Source organism: Entelurus aequoreus, linkage group LG27, assembly GCF_033978785.1.
Source record: "Entelurus aequoreus isolate RoL-2023_Sb linkage group LG27, RoL_Eaeq_v1.1, whole genome shotgun sequence".
Classification (NCBI taxonomy): Eukaryota; Metazoa; Chordata; class Actinopteri; order Syngnathiformes; family Syngnathidae; genus Entelurus; species Entelurus aequoreus.
In genome coordinates, this window is record NC_084757.1 from 10,238,104 (window position 1) to 10,257,299 (window position 19,196).

The window sequence follows — 19,196 nt, forward strand, 5'->3', positions numbered from 1 at the left end:
TTGAGCAGGTACACTGTTAGGGCAGACTGTAGAGGGCGCCAAATGCAGTGTCATCACGCTCTGATATTCGGGAGTCTCCCGGGAAAAATGAGAGGGTTGGCAAGTATGACGCTATCAAGCGCCATTCATTCAAAACTCGCGGGCTGCACTAACATATAATTTCCACATTAAAGTGCGTGCCGGTGCCGGTAACATAGCATAAAGCGTTTAAGCTTTGTATGCGGTGTTTTTCATTTTAAATTAAAATTTTTTTTTTGTGGCTCCCATTACTTTCTTTAATTTGTGAAACTTGCCAAAATGGCTCTTTGAGTGGTAAAGGTTGCCGACCCCTGCCTTTAGGGGACCTGTTTTTTTGTCCCCATACCGTCAGAGGTCCCCTAAAGGTGACTGTGTAAACAGAGCGATGTCCAGAACACACACACACACACACACTAGAAAAACTGAGTCATTATGTGACATCCACTCATTCCTCCTCAAAACAGGAAGTGAGCCAAAGAACTTCAAAATAAAGCAAGTCTTCTTTAATATTCTTTGAATTTGTTTGGTCAATTTCATGGTTGTGCTGCCAAACGCTCCGTTTGACCACACAGACTTCCTGTTTCCTGTCCTGTGACGTCGACAAAGGTGACCAGTCTGTTACTTACTGTTGAGGGTCTACACCCCCTCCCCCCCTCTTGTGACTGTGGTTTTGGCACCCGCACACGGACACAGTCCATGGATCAATCTGCACTCTGAGGGGGCGTGGCCATCCAGCGCTCAGTTCAGCTCGGATTATTAATGAAGGCACTTTCCCAGAATTCCCTGTTCCGGTCAACAGGTACTTGAGGAAGTTGGCGAGGGGGGGGGGGGCGTGGAAAAGGGCAGCCCCTTGGAGGCAGACAAGGACGGGTAACAAAATTAAAGGGCAGTTCGAGTTCATCACAGTTTGCCCCTCCCCCTAAAAGGGTCCTGCTGTAACCCCGAGGTCAGAGGTCACCAGAGCAGACAACAGGCAATTGGTCCCAGAGTCCAAAGGGGGAGGAGCCTCTACATGGCGGAGATGTCGATCTGAACGTACAGCTGACGGACTCCGACCTGTGGAGAGACACCACCTTACTCAATGCACTTTGACACTAGGGGGCGCCGGTGGGCCTGAAGCCAACCTGCGTGAAAATGTTGTGCGTCTGGCTCTGGATCCAGCGGGTGTCGGCGTCCGGCGCCACGAGGAGTTTGAGCGTTCCGATGTAGACGTCGGTGCACAGCGTCCAGAAATGAGGGTCGTGCACGTTGTAGACGCCCTGCAGCTGCTGCACCTGAACGCACCGTCAGCACAAACATCAGCCGGACGCCCGCGCAGACACACCTGGGGGTGTGGCTTGTACCCACCCTTTGGTAGCACTCGGGGAGGGCGTCGTCCAGAGGGGGCGGCGTCCTCTGCATTAAGATCCCGATGGAATCTCGCAGCAAAGGCACCACACTGTGGGTCAAAGGTCAACTGCCATGAGCTGAGCAAATCACAGTGTAAGATGATGACGATACGACTGCATGGATCGGCTGCTAGAAGATCGCTGGTTCGAGACCCGAATGACACACTGGGTAGCTGACATGGTCATAGATTGTATGTTAGACACACAGATGTAAGGTATGTTAGGTTCATGTTAATAATGGACTACAGTATTTTTCGGAGTATAAGTCTCACACAGATATGTTAACTAGACTAATAGATGTGCTAGACACATACATGTTGAATAGATTAATAAATGTGTTATTTCACACAGATAAATGTTGAATATATTAAATAAGTTAGACACAGAAAAATTTTGAATATATTAAAAAAGTTAGACACAGATAAATGTTGAATATATTAAATAAGTTAGACACAGATAAATGTTGAATATATTAAATAAGTTGGACACAGATAAATGTTGAATATATTAAATAAGTTAGACACAGATAAATGTTGAATATATTAAATAAGTTGGACACAGATAAATGTTGAATATATTAAATAAGTTGGACACAGATAAATGTTGAATATATTAAATAAGTTGGACACAGATAAATGTTGAATATATTAAATAAGTTAGACACAGATAAATGTTGAATATATTAAATAAGTTAGACACATAGATAAATGTTAAATAGACTAAAAGATGTGTTAGACACAGATAAATGTTAATAGACTAAAAGATGTGTTAGACACAAATATATGTTAATTGACTAATACATGTGTTATTATACACACAGATATATGTTGATTAGAGTAATAAATGTGTTATTAGACACACTGCACACATCACCTGACGCCAATGAGGATGGCGATGAGCATGGAACAGATGGGGTCAGCGATCATCAGCCCGTAGTTCTGCATGAGAAGGGCGGAGATGATCACGCCCACGCTGCCCAAAGTGTCGGCCATGATGTGCAGCAGCACGCCTGACACACACACACAATTACAAAAGGTTAAAAAGATTAATGTCACGACAAGAATCTCAAGGGGGGGCTACTACTTGAATGGCATGAGCGCCCCCCGGTGGCCCCCTAGCCCTCTGGTCATGTCGTCCTACTGACCGAATTCACGTGTGGACCTTCTCACCTTGAAGGATCTGTTTGTTGGAACCGAGGCGATGCTCGTCTGCCAACGCAACACGACACACGTCAGTCATCATGTGACATCATGGCGCCACACACCATTTCACTGGTGCCACTCACCGCCGTGACCAGCGTGACTGTGTCCATCGTGGCTGTGTCCGTCGTGGTGGGCGTGTCCTTCATGCCCGTGTCCTTCGTGCCCGTGGTGGGCGTGTCCATCGTGCCCGTGGTGGGCGTGTCCATCGTGCCCGTGGTGATCCTGTCCCTTGTGAGTCGTCGTGCCGTTAAACAACGAGTGGCTGTGGCCGTGACCTGAGGACGGAGACGTCACGTGACATCAAGGGTGTCGGGACTTTCCACTCGTAACATTCTAGGTGAAAATTGCTCTCCATTGCTGTCCATCACTTCCTTTGTAAGCGAGGTTCCAGAAAGTTCTACACCAGACATATAAACATACCACACAGTAGGCCACGAACCAGAGATCGACCGATTATCGGCGCCGATATTTGGCATTTTGACGTATATCGTATCGGCTTTTTTTTTTTTACACAACGACATCAGCAGATACAATATATGTACATTAGGGCTGCAACAACTAATCGATTAAATCGATTAAAATCGATTATAAAAATAGTTGCCGATTAATTTAGTCATCGATTCGTTGGATCTATGCTATGCGCATGCGCAGAGGCTTTATAAAAAAAAAAGTTTTTTTATTTTTATTTTTTTAAATAAACCTTTATTTATAAACTGCAACATGTACAAACAGCTGAGAAACAATAATCAAAATAAGTATGGTGCCAGTATGCTGTTTTTTTCAATAAAATACTGGAAAGGATAGAAATGTAGTTTGTCTCTTTTATCCGATTATTAATCGATTAATCGAAGTAATAATCGACAGATTAATCGATTATCAAATCAATCGTTAGTTGCAGCCCTAATGTACATATGATACCAGGATGTAGTCATTAAAAATAAATGATTAGTGAAGTACATAGTAAGCACAAGCCATGCATTAGAAAAGTTCCCTTTTCACTGGAGTCCAAATTTCTTCTTAATTATAAAAAATACTCTCACTGTCAATAATTCTCCCCAAACATGTTGTGATATCTGACAGGGCATTCATTCGAGTTCTTGTGAGAATTCTTCTCCGGTCTCCCTCTCTCTCCCTCCCTCCTGCAGTGCTGGTCGCCTCCTCTGCTTACCTGTCAAAACTTTTATTCATTTGCCGGGAAATGCAGTTTTTGTCCTTCTTTCCTTCGCTGCCGCAGAGATCGAGTCGCTCGACAAGTCTCCGTCCGCAACATTATTGGAGCGCGGCGAGTTTCACGTTTCGTCTTTCAACAGAATAACGGGACAGCGATGGATGACGAACAGGAGCCGTATTATAGAAGTAAAGAAGAACTGGCAGCAGCTCACACATTCTCATACTTTCTGTAACATCCAGGAAGAAATGCTGTCCGCCATCTTGAAAAATGTCTCAACTAGAGATGTCCGATAATGGCTTTTTTGCCGATATCCGATATTGTCCAACTCTTACTTACCGATTCCGATATCAACCGATACCGATATATACAGTCGTGGAATTAACACATTATTATGCCTCATTTTGTTGTGATGCCCCGCTGGATGCATTAAACAACGTAACAAGGTTTTCCAAAATAAATCAACTCAAGTTATGGAAAAAAGTGCCAACATGGCACTGCCATATTTATTATTGAAGTCACAAAGTGCATTGTTTTTTTTTTAACATGCCTCAAAACAGCAGCTTGGAATTTGGGACATGCTCTCCCTGAGAGAGCATGAGGAGGTTGAGGTGGGCCGGGTTTTGGGTGTATATTGTAGCGTCCCGGAAGAGTTAGTGCTGCAAGGGGTTCTGGGTATTTGTTCTGTTGTGTTTATGTTGTGTTGCGGTGCGGAAGTTCTCCCGAAATGTGTTTGTCATTCTTGTTTGGTGTGGGTTCGCAGTGTGGCGCATATTTGTAACAGTGTTAAAGTTGTTTATACGGCCACCCTCAGTGTGACCTGTATGGCTGTTGACCAAGTATGCCTTGCATTCACTTGTGTGTGTGAAAAGCCGTAGATATTGTGTGATTGGACCGGCACGCAAAGGCAGTGCCTTTAAGGTTTATTGGCGCTCTATAATTCTCCCTACGTCCGTGTACCACTCCGTACAGTGGCGTTTGAAAAAGTCATACATTTGACTTTTTGAAACAGATACCGATAATTTCCGATATTACATTTTAAAGCATTTATCGGCCGATAATATCGGCGGTCCGATATTATCGGACATCCCTAGTTATCATCACACTTTGTAAAGTTTCATCCTATAGATCAGGGGTCCTCAAGTACAAATCTTGAAGGTCCACAAATGTTATTTTGAAACAGGCTGGGTCCGTTTATTATCGGTCAAACTTATATAGTAGCGGGAGGCAGGGTGCCGAAAAGGGGGGGTAAAGGAGACGGATTCTAGGGGCCCATGATGGAGGGGGGCCCAGAGAGGCCCCTAATGATAATGAAATTATAATACAGGGGACCCTGTAAAGATTCTTTTCATGGGGCCCAAAATCCCTAGCGGCGCCCCTGGCAGGAGGTAGGTAGTAGTTTAACATTTTCTTAAAATTAACAAAAATAAAATAAATATCCAATAAAATACATTAAAGATTCTCTTTGAAACAAAAATAAATAAGAACTGAAATAAAATAAATATTTCAGTACGTCTGGTAGCTGTGGCATCAGAGAGTGGGATTTGATTTATTTTAGCTGTCATTTCCTCCTTTTCTTTGCCTTCTAACATGGCACCCATCACTTCAGTCAAGCATTATTTAATTATTTCTGCACCAGAGAATGGCTTCTTGTGTTTACCCAAAACCCATGCCACTCTGAGTGAGCACTCTGTTGCTATTTGTTGTTGTGTCATAGATTTAACAAAAATCTGGCTTGATGTTTCATATGACTTTTTCAGCCTCGTGATTTCTTTTTTTCTTAGCTCTGAATCATGAGGAAATGTCTCTTCCAATTTGCGGTGCTCTTTCAGATAGTGACGTTTCAGATTTTCACTTTTCACCAGAGCAACAGTACTGTTGCATATTAGATACATTGGTTTGGTACTTGCAGTAGGTAGGATGAAAACATATTGCTCTGTCCATTCTTCCTTGAAACGTCGGTTTTCCCTGTCCACCTTTCTTCTACCAGCCTGAGCCAACTTGGAGCATGCCGTTGTGATTTGATTGACATTCAGTGACTGACGAGTGAACAGTTAGCGAAGTAGCGATACGAGACAACTGTATGCCTGCAGCGAAAGGTTCCATGCATGTGGCATGAGCTCTGTATGACCCAGGTGGTAACAGCCTATCAGCGCGTCGTTGTGATAGAGATGACAACCCATACTCTGATTGGCTGATTCCGCAGCCAATCAGAGTGGCGTTCTCTCGCTCTCACTCCCTCTCAGAGAGAGAGAGAGAGAGAGAGAGAGACGGAGTGAGTGAGACACGGAGAAGTGTAAACGGAACGTGGAGATTTTTGACTAAAAACAACAAAGAACGTTGACTTGCGCTAGCGATAATTCAAAGATAAATACAATTATTATATTTTTTTATAATAATTATAATTATAAAAAAAATTTTTAAACATTTTTTTTTTTTTACTATAATTCGTGCTGGGTCCGGACGGACACGTCGCTGGGTCCGAACATGGAACGCGGTCCGCCTGTTGAGGACCGCGGCTATAGATGGAGTCTCAACTTTAGGTTTTGTTTGACTTTTGGGGCGTTGAACTTTGGAGGTTGCACTTTGTGTGTGTGTGTGTTACCTTGCTCGCCATGTGAGTGTCCGTGTCCTCCATGGTGGAAGACGAAAATTCCCACCAGGTTGACAAGCAGACCGGCCACGGAGACAGGAAGCAGACGCTCGTGATGAACGTCTGGAGGCTCCAGAGCCCTCTGACGTACACACACAAATCACACACTTGTTAGCTTGTGTTTCATGGCTGTGCTCGCATTTGTGTGCGTTGCATTGTTACCTCAACTCCTTCGGAGAAGATGAAGAAAGCGGTGAAGATGAGGAAAAGCCCGTTGACGAAGCCGCCAAGAACCTCAGCTCGGACATACCTGATACACGCACACACACGTTTAATGACTTGGGTCTCATCCTGCTGCTAAGCGATGTCATCCCGCCGCATCTCACCCGTAAGAGAAGCTGTCATTCGGGCGCCACCTGGAGATGACGGAGGCGGCCAGGCCCGCCAGCAGCGCCGTGCAGTCAAAGAACATGTGGAAGGAGTCTGAGATCAATCCTAAACTAGAGAACACACACAGTAAACACAACTGCTGGTAAAATGTCTGTCAGCTGACATTTTAACATAGCCAGTTAGTTCAAGTTAAAGTAGCAATGATTGTCACACACACACTAGGTGTGGCCAAATTTGTCCTCTGCATTTGACCCATGTCCTTGATCACCCCCTGGGAGGTGAGGGGAGCAGTGAGCAGCAGCGGTGGCCACGCCCAGGAATCATTTTTGGTGATTCAACCCCCAATTCCAGCCCTTGATGCTGAGTGCCAAGCAGGGAGGTAATGGGTCCCATTTTTATAGTCTTTGGTATGACTCGGCCGGGGTTTGAACTCATGACCTACCCATCTCAGGGCGGACACTCTAACCACTAGGCTACTGATTCGGTTTACTATTAGTTTACGGTGTTGGCGTTAATGCACTTTTTGTGTCTTTTTACGCATTGAAATCAGAAAGGACGCGCATTTACTGACCCTGCCTTCTCCGTGTCAAAACGGTGTTTTGTTTATATTTGCCGAGTCAAATTTCCGTGCCCGCGTATTGCGTTTTCATTGGTCGACTTCAAAGACTTGGGGCGGTATAGCTCGGTTGGCAGAGTGGCCGTGCCAGCAACTTGAGGGTTCCAGGTTCGATCCCCCGCTTCCGCCATCCTAGTCACTGCCGTTTTGTCCTTGCACTGCAAAAACTGAAATCTAAGTAAGATTAAATATCTCAAATAAGGGTGATATTTGCTTATTTTCTGTCTGATAAGATAATTCTTCTCACTAAGCAGATTTTATGTTACTATTTTACTTGTTTTAAGGGTTTTGGTCCTAAAGGATTTTGGTAAGATATTACAGCTTGTAGCTGAGATTTGATGACCTATATTGAGTAAAACATGCTTGAAACTAGAATATCAACTGTTGCAAAGCTGTGTCATCAACACTCACAAGTATAAAACTACTTTTTTAAAGTAATAATTTCTTATTTAAAGCATGTAAAAAAAAAATCATGACTTTGACACAATTGTGTCTCAGAATTAAAACATGACAATCTCAAGGTTGGCAAGTATGGTTATAACAGGAAAATGCATCATTTGTTTTCAAAACAGTTACAAAAGTGGGACCCCAAAAATTTACTGTAGGACCCCATTTTTTATGACTTGATGGGGGCCCCATTTGGAAATTCCTAGCGCCAACATTGAGTTTAGGATGTTGACAAATGAATGCGATTGAAACAATTTAGAGGCACTTCCGGTTTTCGACATCACTTCCTGTTATTGACCGCCCCTAATTCACCCACAGTGCTAACACATACGTGGCACATCCACGGCAGAACAAACAGGAGTTAGCAGGATGCTAACAGCTTTATTGTTCCATATGTTGGCTCCTGAAAGCCAGCCTTGCGTGCTATTTATTCCAGGTGTGAGCTTACCTGTTGCTCCAGATGCCGAAGGTTAATTCCACGAAAGCGAAGGAGAGGTTCAAGCACAAGAAGAAAAACAGATTTCGAGAGGTTTTGTCGGCGAGAATCGACCTGGAACACATGAAAATAAAATGTCGTAGCCTTAAGTTTAATGCGACCACAAACATATGCCATCTTGTAGACGGACAACATTTTGGACTTGATGTAGCCTGCTAGCATTGACATAATTAGCCGCGTTAGCATCCGGAGACTTTTCTTTACCTGATCCATCCCGACAGCTTTAGCAACAAATTAAACTTGGCGGGTTTGTACTCGTCGTCTTTAATTGATAATGGTAACATTTTCCAAAATGAACACACACACACACACACTCACACACACTACTGGAACTAGCCACGGTATGCTAACCTCACAGTTTCCGGTCACATGGATTTCACAATACAAGCATCGAAGGAGTACTTCCTGTCGGGCTATGACGACAAGTGACCATCAGGTGGCGGCAGATGCCACGCTCGAATTGGTAAATTATGTCCATATTCGGTTATTGGCTAAGTGTTATATTCATAAATGTAAGTTTCTCAATACCCGAGCGGTTTTTTGTGCCTTTAAAAAAAGAATGATAACTCTACTTTAAAACGCTTTCTACCTCTAACAACCAAAAAGCCGTGAAAACTATGATGCTGTGTTCCAATTTTGGATTATTTACGGAACCTGTGTGAGCCTATGGCTTTACATTTTGTTACACACACACACACACACACACACACACACACACACACACACACACACACACACACACACACACATATATATATACAGTGTTGGGTTAGTTACTGAAAACCAGTAACTAGTTACTAGTTACTTTATTTCAAAAGTAACTCAGTTACTTACACCAAAAAGTAATGCGTTACTGTGAAAAGTAACTATTTAGTTACTTCTTTTTTTTTTAAAAGCTCCCATTAATGCCCTTTTAGCCTTCATTTCAGTACTGTTATTGCACTGGAGAATAATACAATGTGTTGATCAACTTGACATGCACTTGTATCTTCCTTTTAACATAATTAATGAAAAACAGTGCACAATAAAAAGGCATCTCTCCTTTCTTTACACTTGGACCAATGACCATTAATAAAAAACTGAAAGTGCAACATAAGAAGGCACATCATCTTCCTTGAAACATAGATAGTGAAATAAAGCCTGACATCTGGAGTGATGCTGCTGTCTTCCACACTTGGAGTCATGGAGTGCAGAATCCTTGTTTTCAGTGGCAGGATCATTGACACAGATGGTGAAGTTTCAGTGCTCAGTAGAGATGTAACACTTTTGAGGGGTTGAAGCACCTGGAGGACCTCCTCTGCCGCTCTCACATCATCATCATCATCAGACAGGTTGATGATGTCTTTGACATTTGTCTGCAGGGTGTTGTGGGTCAATGCAGATTATATAGCTGCCTGCTGCTGCAACATATCATAAGTGGAGTTCCACCTCGTTGGGACATCATGTATGAGCTTTACGAGTACGCAGCTTTAGCATTTCTTGCTTTGTCTTAAGCACATGAGCAGCTGTTGTGCTTGGGTGGAAGTAAGAAACCTCCTTCCTGATCCTCCCAAGAAGGCGCAGTTACCGCTGAAACTAACGACGTTACAGTATCGTGTTACTTTGTAACGCGTTAGTCCCAACACTGTATATATATACAAACCCCGTTTCTATATGAGTTGGGAAATTGTGTTAGATGTAAATATAAACGGAATAGAATGATTTGCAAATCATTTTCAAGCCATATTCAGTTGAATATGCTACAAAGACAACATACTTGATGTTCAAACTGATAAAAAAAATTTTTTTTGCAAATAATCATTAACTTTAGAATTTGATACCAGCAACACGTGACAAAGAAGTTGGGAAAGGTGGAAATAAATACTGATAAAGTTGAGGAATGCTCATCAAACACTTATTTGGAACATCCCACAGGTGAACAAGCAAATTGGGAACAGGTGGGTGCCATGATTGGGTATAAAAGCAGATTCCATGAAATGCTCAGTCATTCACAAACAAGGATGGGGCGAGGGTCACTTTGTCAACAAATGCGTGAGCAAATTGTTGAACAGTTTAAGAAAAACCTTTCTCAAGCAGCTATTGCAAGGAATTTAGGGATTTCACCATCTACGCTCCGTAATATCATCAAAGGGTTCAGAGAATCTGGAGAAAACACTGCACGTAAGCAGCTAAGCCCGTGACCTTCCATCCCTCAGGCTGTACTGCATCAACAAGCGACATCAGTGTGTAAAGGATATCACCACATGGGCTCAGGAACACTTCAGAAACCCACTGTCAGTAACTACAGTTGGTCGCTACATCTGTAAGTGCAAGTTAAAACTCTCCTATGCAAGGCGAAAACCGTTTATCAACAACACCCAGAAATGCCGTCGGCTTCGCTGGGCCTGAGTTCATCTAAGATGGACTGATACAAAGTGGAAAAGTGTTCTGTGGTCTGACGAGTCCACATTTCAAATTGTTTTTGGAAACTGTGGACGTCGTGTCCTCCGGACCAAAGAGGAAAAAAAACATCCGGATTGTTATAGGTGCAAAGTTGAAAAGCCAGCATCTGTGATGGTATGGGGGTGTGTTAGTGCCCAAGACATGGGTAACTTACACATCTGTGAAGGCGCCATTAATGCTGAAAGGTACATACAGGTTTTGGAGCAACATATGTTGCCATCCAAGCAACGTTACCATGGACGCCCCTGCTTATTTCAGCAAGACAATGCCAAGCCACGTGTTACATCAACGTGGCTTCATAGTAAAAGAGTGCGGGTACTAGACTGGCCTGCCTGTAGTCCAGACCTGTCTCCCATTGAAAATGTGTGGCGCATTATGAAGCCTAAAATAGCACAAGGGAGACCCCCGGACTGTTGAACAACTTAAGCTGTACATCAAGCAAGAATGGGAAAGAATTCCACCTGAGAAGCTTCAAAAATGTGTCTCCTCAGTTCCCAAACCTTTACTGAGTGTTGTTAAAAGGAAAGGCCATGTAACACAGTGGTGAACATGCCCTTTCCCAACTACTTTGGCACGTGTTGCAGCCATGACATTCTAAGTTAATGATTATTTGCACACAAAAAAAAAAAAGTTTATGAGTTTGAACATCAAATATGTTGTCTTTGTAGCATATTCAATTGAATATGGGTTGAAAAGGATTAGCAAATTATTGTATTCCGTTTATATTTACATCTAACACAGTTTCCCAACTCATATGGAAACGGGGTTCGTATATATATATATATATATATATATATATATATATATATATAAACGTTCCTACTCGGTAGGTTGTGAGTTCAAACCCCGGCCGAGTCATACCAAAGACTCTAGAAATAGGACCTATTACCTCCCTGCTTGGCACTCAGCATCAAGGGTTGGAATTGGGGGTTAAATTACCAAAAATGGTTCCCGGGCGCAGCACAGCTGCTGCTCACTGCTCCCCTCACCTCCCAGGGGGTGAACAAGGGGATGGACAAATCTCACCACACCTAGTGTGTGTGTGACAATCATTGGTACTTTAACTTAACTTAACTTAAATAAATATATATATATATATATATATATATATATATATATATATATATATATATATATATATATATATATATATATATATATATTGCATTCTAATTTAGTTACTTTATTGAGTTTACAACCCCCTGGCGCTGTTTTGTACTGTTTTTTGTACTATTTCTGTACTTGTTTTCCATCCATCCATTTTCTTCTGCTTATCCGAGGCCGGGTCGCGGGGGCAGCAGCCCAAGCAGAGAAGCCCAGACTACCCTCTCTCCAGCCACTTCGTCCGGCTCCTCCCGGGGGATCCCGAGGCGTTCCCAGGCCAGCCGGGAGACATAGTCTTCCCAACGTGTCCTGGGTCTCCCCCGGGTAGCATCCTGAGCAGATGCCCGAACCACCTCATCTGGCTCCTCTCGATGTTTTGATTATTATTATTATTTCTTGATTGTTGAATGTTGCATATTATAAATAAAGGTATATAAAATACATTTAAAAAATGTCCATATTCGGACCTAACCGAGAGTGCGGAAATATGACCATATCACGCCAACTCTCAAATCCCTTCACTGGCTTCCTGTTCCACTCAGGATTGAATTCAAAGTCTCCCTACTAACCCACCAGTGTTAGATATATGCATATAGTACAAGAGGTTAGTTCCAAAATATAAAAGAATTGTGCATTTTGTGATAAAAGCATGAAATTTGGTACACTTATAGCAAAGGCATTCTCAAAAGATTCGGATGTGGAGCCATCATGAATTTTCAACATGGCGCCCATGGCAGCCATTTTTCAAAATGTCCGCCAGCAACAACTGTTTTTCTTATGAATGATGGATTTAATATGATATTTCAGACTTATTTACCTTTCATACTACTTGGTAAATGTCTTTTGGATAGTGGAACATTTTCATTGAAAATTCAAAATGGCCGCCAACTGGTTAGATATGGATGATCTCTATGTTTAATTATACATTTATCTTGATGCAGAATTTGAATTGGGAACTTTGGAATTTCTAAGAATCTTCTTTCTATCTCAAAATACTCATGTTAAGCAAGGGAAACCTAGGGTGTATCACAGGGAAGACTAGTCACACTCGCCTTCACAGAGACAAAGTGCACTGTAAGTGGGATTTTTTGCACTTACAACCCTTCTTGCATTTGCATGAGACAAGTTCATTGCTTGACTGGCCTGCATCTGGTAGGCATGTCCAGAAGGGTTCATATAGTCCCCCTCAGGTGACTTTGACCATCCCCATTCGCACGGTGAAGGTAGTTCTGGTGTTGACACCAGGACTGTACCCCACACGTGCCCTCCTTGGTATACAGCTCCCTTAAAGGCCTACTGAAATGACATTTTTTTTATTTAAACGGGAATAGCAGATCCATTCTATGTGTCATACTTGATCATTTTGCGATATTGCCATATTTTTGCTGAAAGGATTTAGTATAGAACAACGTCGATAAAGTTCGCAACTTTTGGTCTCTGATAAAAAAAAAAACCTTGCCCCTACCGGAAGTAGCGTGACGTTGTCAGTTGTTCACTCCCTCATATTTTCCTATTGTTTTCAACGCAGCTAGAGCTATTCGGACCATTACCTCATTAATTTGAGCGAGGATGAAAGATTTGTGGACGAGGAACGTTAGAGTGACGGACTAGAATGCAGTGAAATACATTTTTTTTTCCGCTACGACCGTAACTTGGGTACAAGCTGGCTCATTGGATTCCACACTCTCTCCTTTTTCTATTGTGGATCACGGATTTGTATTTTAAACCACCTCGGATACTATATCCTCTTGAAAATGAGAGTCGAGAACGCGAAATTGACATTCAGTGCCTTTTATCTCCACGACAATACATCGGCGAAACGCTTTAGCTACGAGCTAACGTGATAGCATCGTGCTTTAACTGCATATAGAAACAAAAAAAATAAACCCCTGACTGGAAGGATGGATAGAAAATCAACAATACTATTAAACCGTGGACATGTAAATACACGGTTAATGCTTTCCAGGCTGGCGAAGGTTAACAATGCTGTGCTAACGACGCCATTGAAGCCTACTTAGCAACCGGACCGCACAGAGCTATGCTAAAAACATTAGCTCTCCACCTACGCCAGCCAGCCTTCATCTGCTCATCAACACCCGTGCTCACCTGCGTTCCAGCGATCGGCGGAAGGACGGAGGACTTCACCCGATGCGTTTGGCGGCCCGGAGACGTAGGAAGTCAAGGTGAGGTCGCCGGCTAGCGAGTCTGCTCTCCAACAAAGTCCTCCTGGTTGTGTTGCTGTAGTCCGCTGCTAATACACCGATCCCACCTACAACTGTCTTCTTTGCAGCCTTCATTGTTCATTAAACAAATTGCAAAAGATGTCCAGAATACTGTGGAATTATGAAAGGTGGCTTGCTAAGGACTTCCATGTCACTTGTGATGACAAGCTGTTTATCCTCCTGCACAAACCATCTGAGCAGAGCCTCAGAGAGGAAGGCAAACAACTCAGTCTTATTGCTGTCAACTCTAAGAAAGTTTTGCCAGTTCCTGGGAATGCCTGCATCACCTACCACACGTCTCTGAATTCCAGTGCCACGCTTTGCTCTCGTAGCAGCTGTCAGAGAGTCAGACAAGTAGCGGTCCCACACCAGATCAAGCCTGGACATGCGTAGGCTAAGTACGTGTTTTTTTCCTTTGGGAAACCCATAAGAGTGTGTTTAGCTGGCACTGAACCCCATGCTGAGTTTCACAGCAGTGGTGTCACCAGTGTGCCCTGGTTGTGCTTCAACATCCACTCTTCTACTTTTTGTTTTTTTTCATTGGCTAACATTTCAATTACAATAAAATAGATGATAGTGTACTTGAAATTATAGATTTAATTTCAGAAATATGGCTGCCATCTTGTTATAGGTGACCCAGTGGTCACCAAGTGTGACTATATTGTGGTCACCATTTCTGAGTTAGAAGGAAGCTTCTGGCCAATTGTACAGTTCCACATTTGAATTCTGCACAAAGAAAAGGAAATAAAAAATAATACTGGTTTGACACCGAGATCACCCATATCAGACAGTCATAAAAGTGATGGCTGCAATCTTGAAGATGTCAGCCATCTTGAATATTTAATGACACATTTAGATTATCCAAAATACATTTACCAAGTACTATGCATGGTAAATAAGTCTGAAACATCATATTATATCCATCATTCATAAGCGAACAGTTGTTACTGACAGCCATTTTGAAAGATGGCTGCCATGGGCGCCATTTTGAAAATTCATGGTGGCTCCATATCCAAATCTTTTGAGAATGCCTTTGGCTATAAGTGTACCAAATTTCATGCTTTTATCACAAAATGCAGGCCTGGCCCTAACCAATCTGGCGCCCTAGGCAAGATTTTAGGTGGCGCCCCCCCACATCGGCAGTGAAGTGTACATACTCACAAGAAACCGAATAGCTTTGTCTTTAACCTTTTTTTTTACTTAAAGAAAGCAAATTAACATATTATATGAGAATGTTATGTTATGATTATCTTTAACCCAATCACAGCAGTGCTCAAATTAAAAAACAGCATTCCCTCTCATGTGATATTGCTTAATTAACATTAATGATGTGCACTTTAACAACTAGGCTTACTTCTATACCTAATATATAAAGGGGTGGAAAAGTGACTATTACCTGCAGGGCAAACATTAGCTAACACGAAGGCAATAACAATGTAAACAGAAAACACCTGCTTAAAATATCTAATACAAATGTCCCTGAGGAATGTAAGGTGGGAGTACTGTAATTACCTAACGCTACATTATTATTTTCCATAACAATTTAGCCCCCTCCACAATATTAACCCGACGTTAAAACAGAACTAGCTATTTATTGATTAGCAATTGCCGAATCATGTAACATTAGCTTAATGCTAAAAAGCCAGGTTACTATCACATTCTGTAACAGACAAATAATTTCATGTAGGCTAACGTTACCGCCCTGCTACCTCTGTCTTTTTCTCGTTTCTCCTCCTCTTCTTTTCTATTTTTTCTTCCCTGGGCACCTGACAGTTTTGGCCGTTTTGACATCTTGTGTTGATTTTTTGATGTGGTGACGTCCAAAAAGAGTCATGATACGGGAAGGGAGGGGGCGCACCGTGCGGGGGGAGAGGGGGCGTAATGTTGTAACAAATAATATTTCTATTAAATAGGTTTTACTTTACATTTTAATTAACGTGGGATTATTTTTTGTATTTAGAAATAATAGTACCAACTTTTTGTTTTCTTTTTCTCCAACATTTGTGGCACTGGCGTGGCGCCCCCTGATGGACGGCGCCCTTAGCATTTGCCTATACGGCCTATGCCACGGGCCGGCCCTGGTTCTGGTTACCAGCTGCACTAATACTAGTTTTAGCTATTTGGCTGTTCTAGTTTTTATTTTTACTTAAATTTTTTTTTTTTTTTTTTTAAATACACTGTATCACTTTGAGGTTGTTTACTCAATGTAAAGTGCTTTTTTTTTTTTTTTTTACAAATAAAATCTATTATTATTATTATTATTATTATTATTAACCCTTTTTAATTTTGACTATGCAAATATGATTTTAAAAATGTGTTAGCCTTATTTGCGCACAGGCTGAACAGCTCTGTTTCCATGGCAACCACCAAAACCCTCTCGGAGAATCAGATGACGCCCACTCTCTCAGCTCCGCCCACCTCCGCGCTGCTGACGTCGTTAGAATTTAAAAAGACCGGGGGGGGGGATCCACGGAGAGAGGGCGCCAAAGTCCAGCCCTGGTGATTCATGGTTCTGGTTTTTTAGGGACTTGCATTCTGGACCAGATCCAGATGAGAAGGTGCTGAGTGAACAAACGAGTCCCATGTTGTGGTCTTGCGGGCAGGAAGTGGCTGATTAGAATGCTGAGACGCAGCACTACGATTGTTAAGACGCGCACACCGAGGTCAGGGGTCGTGGACACTTAAAAACACCAGTGGAAAACATACATCATATTTATCACCCCACCTTCGCACATACAGCATAAGTAGTAGCGCCTCCACCAGCCGTTACCATGGAGACGCGGATAGCATGCAGACTGGAACAGGGACGCCAGTTTAGCTTAGCTTAGCCGTCCAGACAACCAATCAGAGGAGACTTCATTTAGTGGTTTTCCCACAAAGCTCATCAGCTGGTTTCCACGGAAACCGAGCACTGGATGTGAATGACAATCAGCGGCGCCCGAACAAGGAGACACCACAAGGCACCACCCCCAGTGCGTCTCCCGGGTCTCAAGTCAGCTGTGACACTTCCTGGCCAGACAGGAAGTCACATAGTCGTGGTGGTGGCGTTCAGGCGGAGGCGGGGGCGGACCGGCTCAGCTGGTAGAAGCCTTTCTTTTTGGACCTTCTCAGGTAGTCGAGGACCAGGCCGGCGCCGGCCACCACGGCGGCGCCGATCATTGCCGGGACGAGGACGGCGGCGAGAGTGGGCGGAGTCTTTTTGCCGCGCTCTATCGGAAGGGAGGGAAAAAAAATAAGTATTGACGCGCGAAAACGTGAAGAAGGATGCCCAGAGGACGCGTCTGACCTCTCACGCTGAGACTGAACACCTGGACCTGGTAGCCCAAGTCGTTGGTCACGTTGACCTGGTACCAACCCGAGTCGCGGGCCGTCACGTTGACCAACAGGAAGGTCCCGTCGGCGGAGAGGCGCTCCGTCCCGTCGGCCAGTTTCTTGAGAAGCACGGCCGAGGGCGGGCAGCTGACGGTCCGGCAGCACACGGTGACGTTCTGACCTTCCGCCACCACCGAGGACGGCAGCACCCGCACCGTGGTGTTCCTGGGAGGGGCTGGACCGCCACACGCCGCCTTATTAAGTCATCATTCGCGTACAATAGCATCCTTTTCAAATGTACAGGTGACCTCTGACCTTTAACAGTCACAGCACTGCTGACCATTTGAGATCCAAACTGATTGGAGGCGTCGCACTGGTAGTGGGCGGAGTCTTCCAGCTGCACGGAAGAAAAGCTGTAGGAGAGCGAGGAGGCGGAGTCTGAACTCTGAAGCTCCACCCCTTCTCTCTTCAGCACCAGCCTGGTGGGCGGAGCTCCATCCGAGCGGCATGTGACGGTCACCTGCTGACCCTCCAGAACCTCCTGGCCCGGACTCACCAAGATGGACGTTCCCCTGGGAGGGTCTGACACACGAAAGCGGGTGAGACTGGATTCAAGATCCCTTCACAATAAAAGCCTTTTATACTGACAGTGGACCTGCAGAGGCAAGCTCGTCCTCCTGGAGCGCCACACGACCCCGGCCTCCGTCAGCAGGTCGGCCACGCAGCTCACCACCCGCCGCTCGTCCGCCACCCGATGGCGCAGCACCGCCGAGATGTTCTGAAAGGAAGGGGAGGAGCCAAAGGACTGCGCCAGCAGGGTGGCGTTGCCCGACATCCATGAGAGTCTCAGCTGATTGGCCGGAAACACATTCATGACGTCACACTGAAGCCACGCCTCCTGGCCCATCAGGATGGCGCCAGCGTCTTTCAGAACTGGATCAGATGGAAACGCTGGGGAAGCAAATAAAAGACAAAAGTGAAGAGCGGTCATGAGACCTTTGACCTTTGACCTTGGAGACAAACATAAGGTCAACAACTGCCTTTTTATTAACCATAGAAATGAAGAATAGAGGGCGACCCGCAGGCTGCACACACCTGAACATTAGTGCCTCAAGGACGTCGCCTTTGAGCAACCACCTGCTGCCTTCGTCTTCTAGTGACGTCATGGCAACAGCAAGATCTTCTTCAAAGTGAAGTCTCGCGAGATGAGATTTTAACAGAATTATGGCTCATGACACAAAACACCCTCAGAATGTTCTTTAGAAATATTACTTTTATTTTGTGAAAAACTGCAATAGAAACAACAGCTATTTATTCTCTCATTGACTTTCTCATTATGGACCTTCTTCATCATGGACCTACTATCATGGACCATCTCATCATGGACCTTCTCATCATAGACCTTCCCATATGGACCTTCTCATCATGAACCATCTCATCATGGAACTTCTTCTCATGAACCATCTCATCATGGACCTCCCGTCATGGACTATCTCAACATGAACCATCTCATCATGGACCTAATCCTCATGAACCATCTCATCATTGACCTTTTCATCATGAACCATCTCATCATGGACCTTCTCATCATGGACTCTCTCATCATGAACCATCTCATCCTGAACCATCTGATCATGGACCTTTTCATCATGAACCATCTCATCATGGACTTCCCGTCATGGACCATCTCATTATGGACCATCTCATCATGGACCTTCTCATCATGGACCTTCTCATCATGGACCATCTCATCATGAACCCTCTCACTATGGACCCTCTCATCATGGACCCTCTCATC

The 19,196-nt window shown here is 43.9% G+C and overlaps 2 protein-coding genes across 3 annotated transcripts in view; both read right to left on the reverse strand.

Moving 5' to 3' along the window:
- Positions 1-492: 492 nt before the first annotated feature.
- slc30a7 (solute carrier family 30 member 7) lies at positions 493-8,704 on the reverse strand. Of its 2 annotated transcripts, XM_062039452.1 has the most exons (11): positions 8,523-8,704; positions 8,271-8,372; positions 6,756-6,869; positions 6,592-6,679; positions 6,382-6,511; positions 2,692-2,883; positions 2,576-2,614; positions 2,280-2,415; positions 1,366-1,456; positions 1,143-1,292; positions 494-1,074 (listed from the first exon to the last, which is right to left on the reverse strand). In XM_062039452.1, the coding sequence occupies exons 1-11, from the start codon at positions 8,600-8,602 to the stop codon at positions 1,027-1,029; spliced, it is 1,170 nt and encodes a 389-aa protein (XP_061895436.1). In that variant the 5' UTR covers positions 8,603-8,704; the 3' UTR covers positions 494-1,026. The 2 variants fall into 2 exon arrangements, with proteins under 2 accessions (XP_061895437.1, XP_061895436.1); XM_062039453.1 differs by lacking the exon at positions 8,523-8,704 and having other exon boundaries at positions 493-1,074; positions 6,756-6,864.
- Positions 8,705-16,062: 7,358 nt separating this feature from the next.
- vcam1b (vascular cell adhesion molecule 1b) overlaps positions 16,063-19,196 on the reverse strand; it is a 13,935-nt gene continuing 10,801 nt past the window's right edge. Inside the window, exons 7-10 of the mRNA XM_062038344.1 lie at positions 18,047-18,349; positions 17,714-17,980; positions 17,373-17,633; positions 16,063-17,295 (exon numbers count right to left, since the gene is read on the reverse strand). Coding sequence (XP_061894328.1) covers positions 17,135-17,295; positions 17,373-17,633; positions 17,714-17,980; positions 18,047-18,349 — 992 coding nt within the window. The 3' untranslated portion in view covers positions 16,063-17,134. The remainder of the gene's footprint in view (positions 17,296-17,372; positions 17,634-17,713; positions 17,981-18,046; positions 18,350-19,196) is intronic.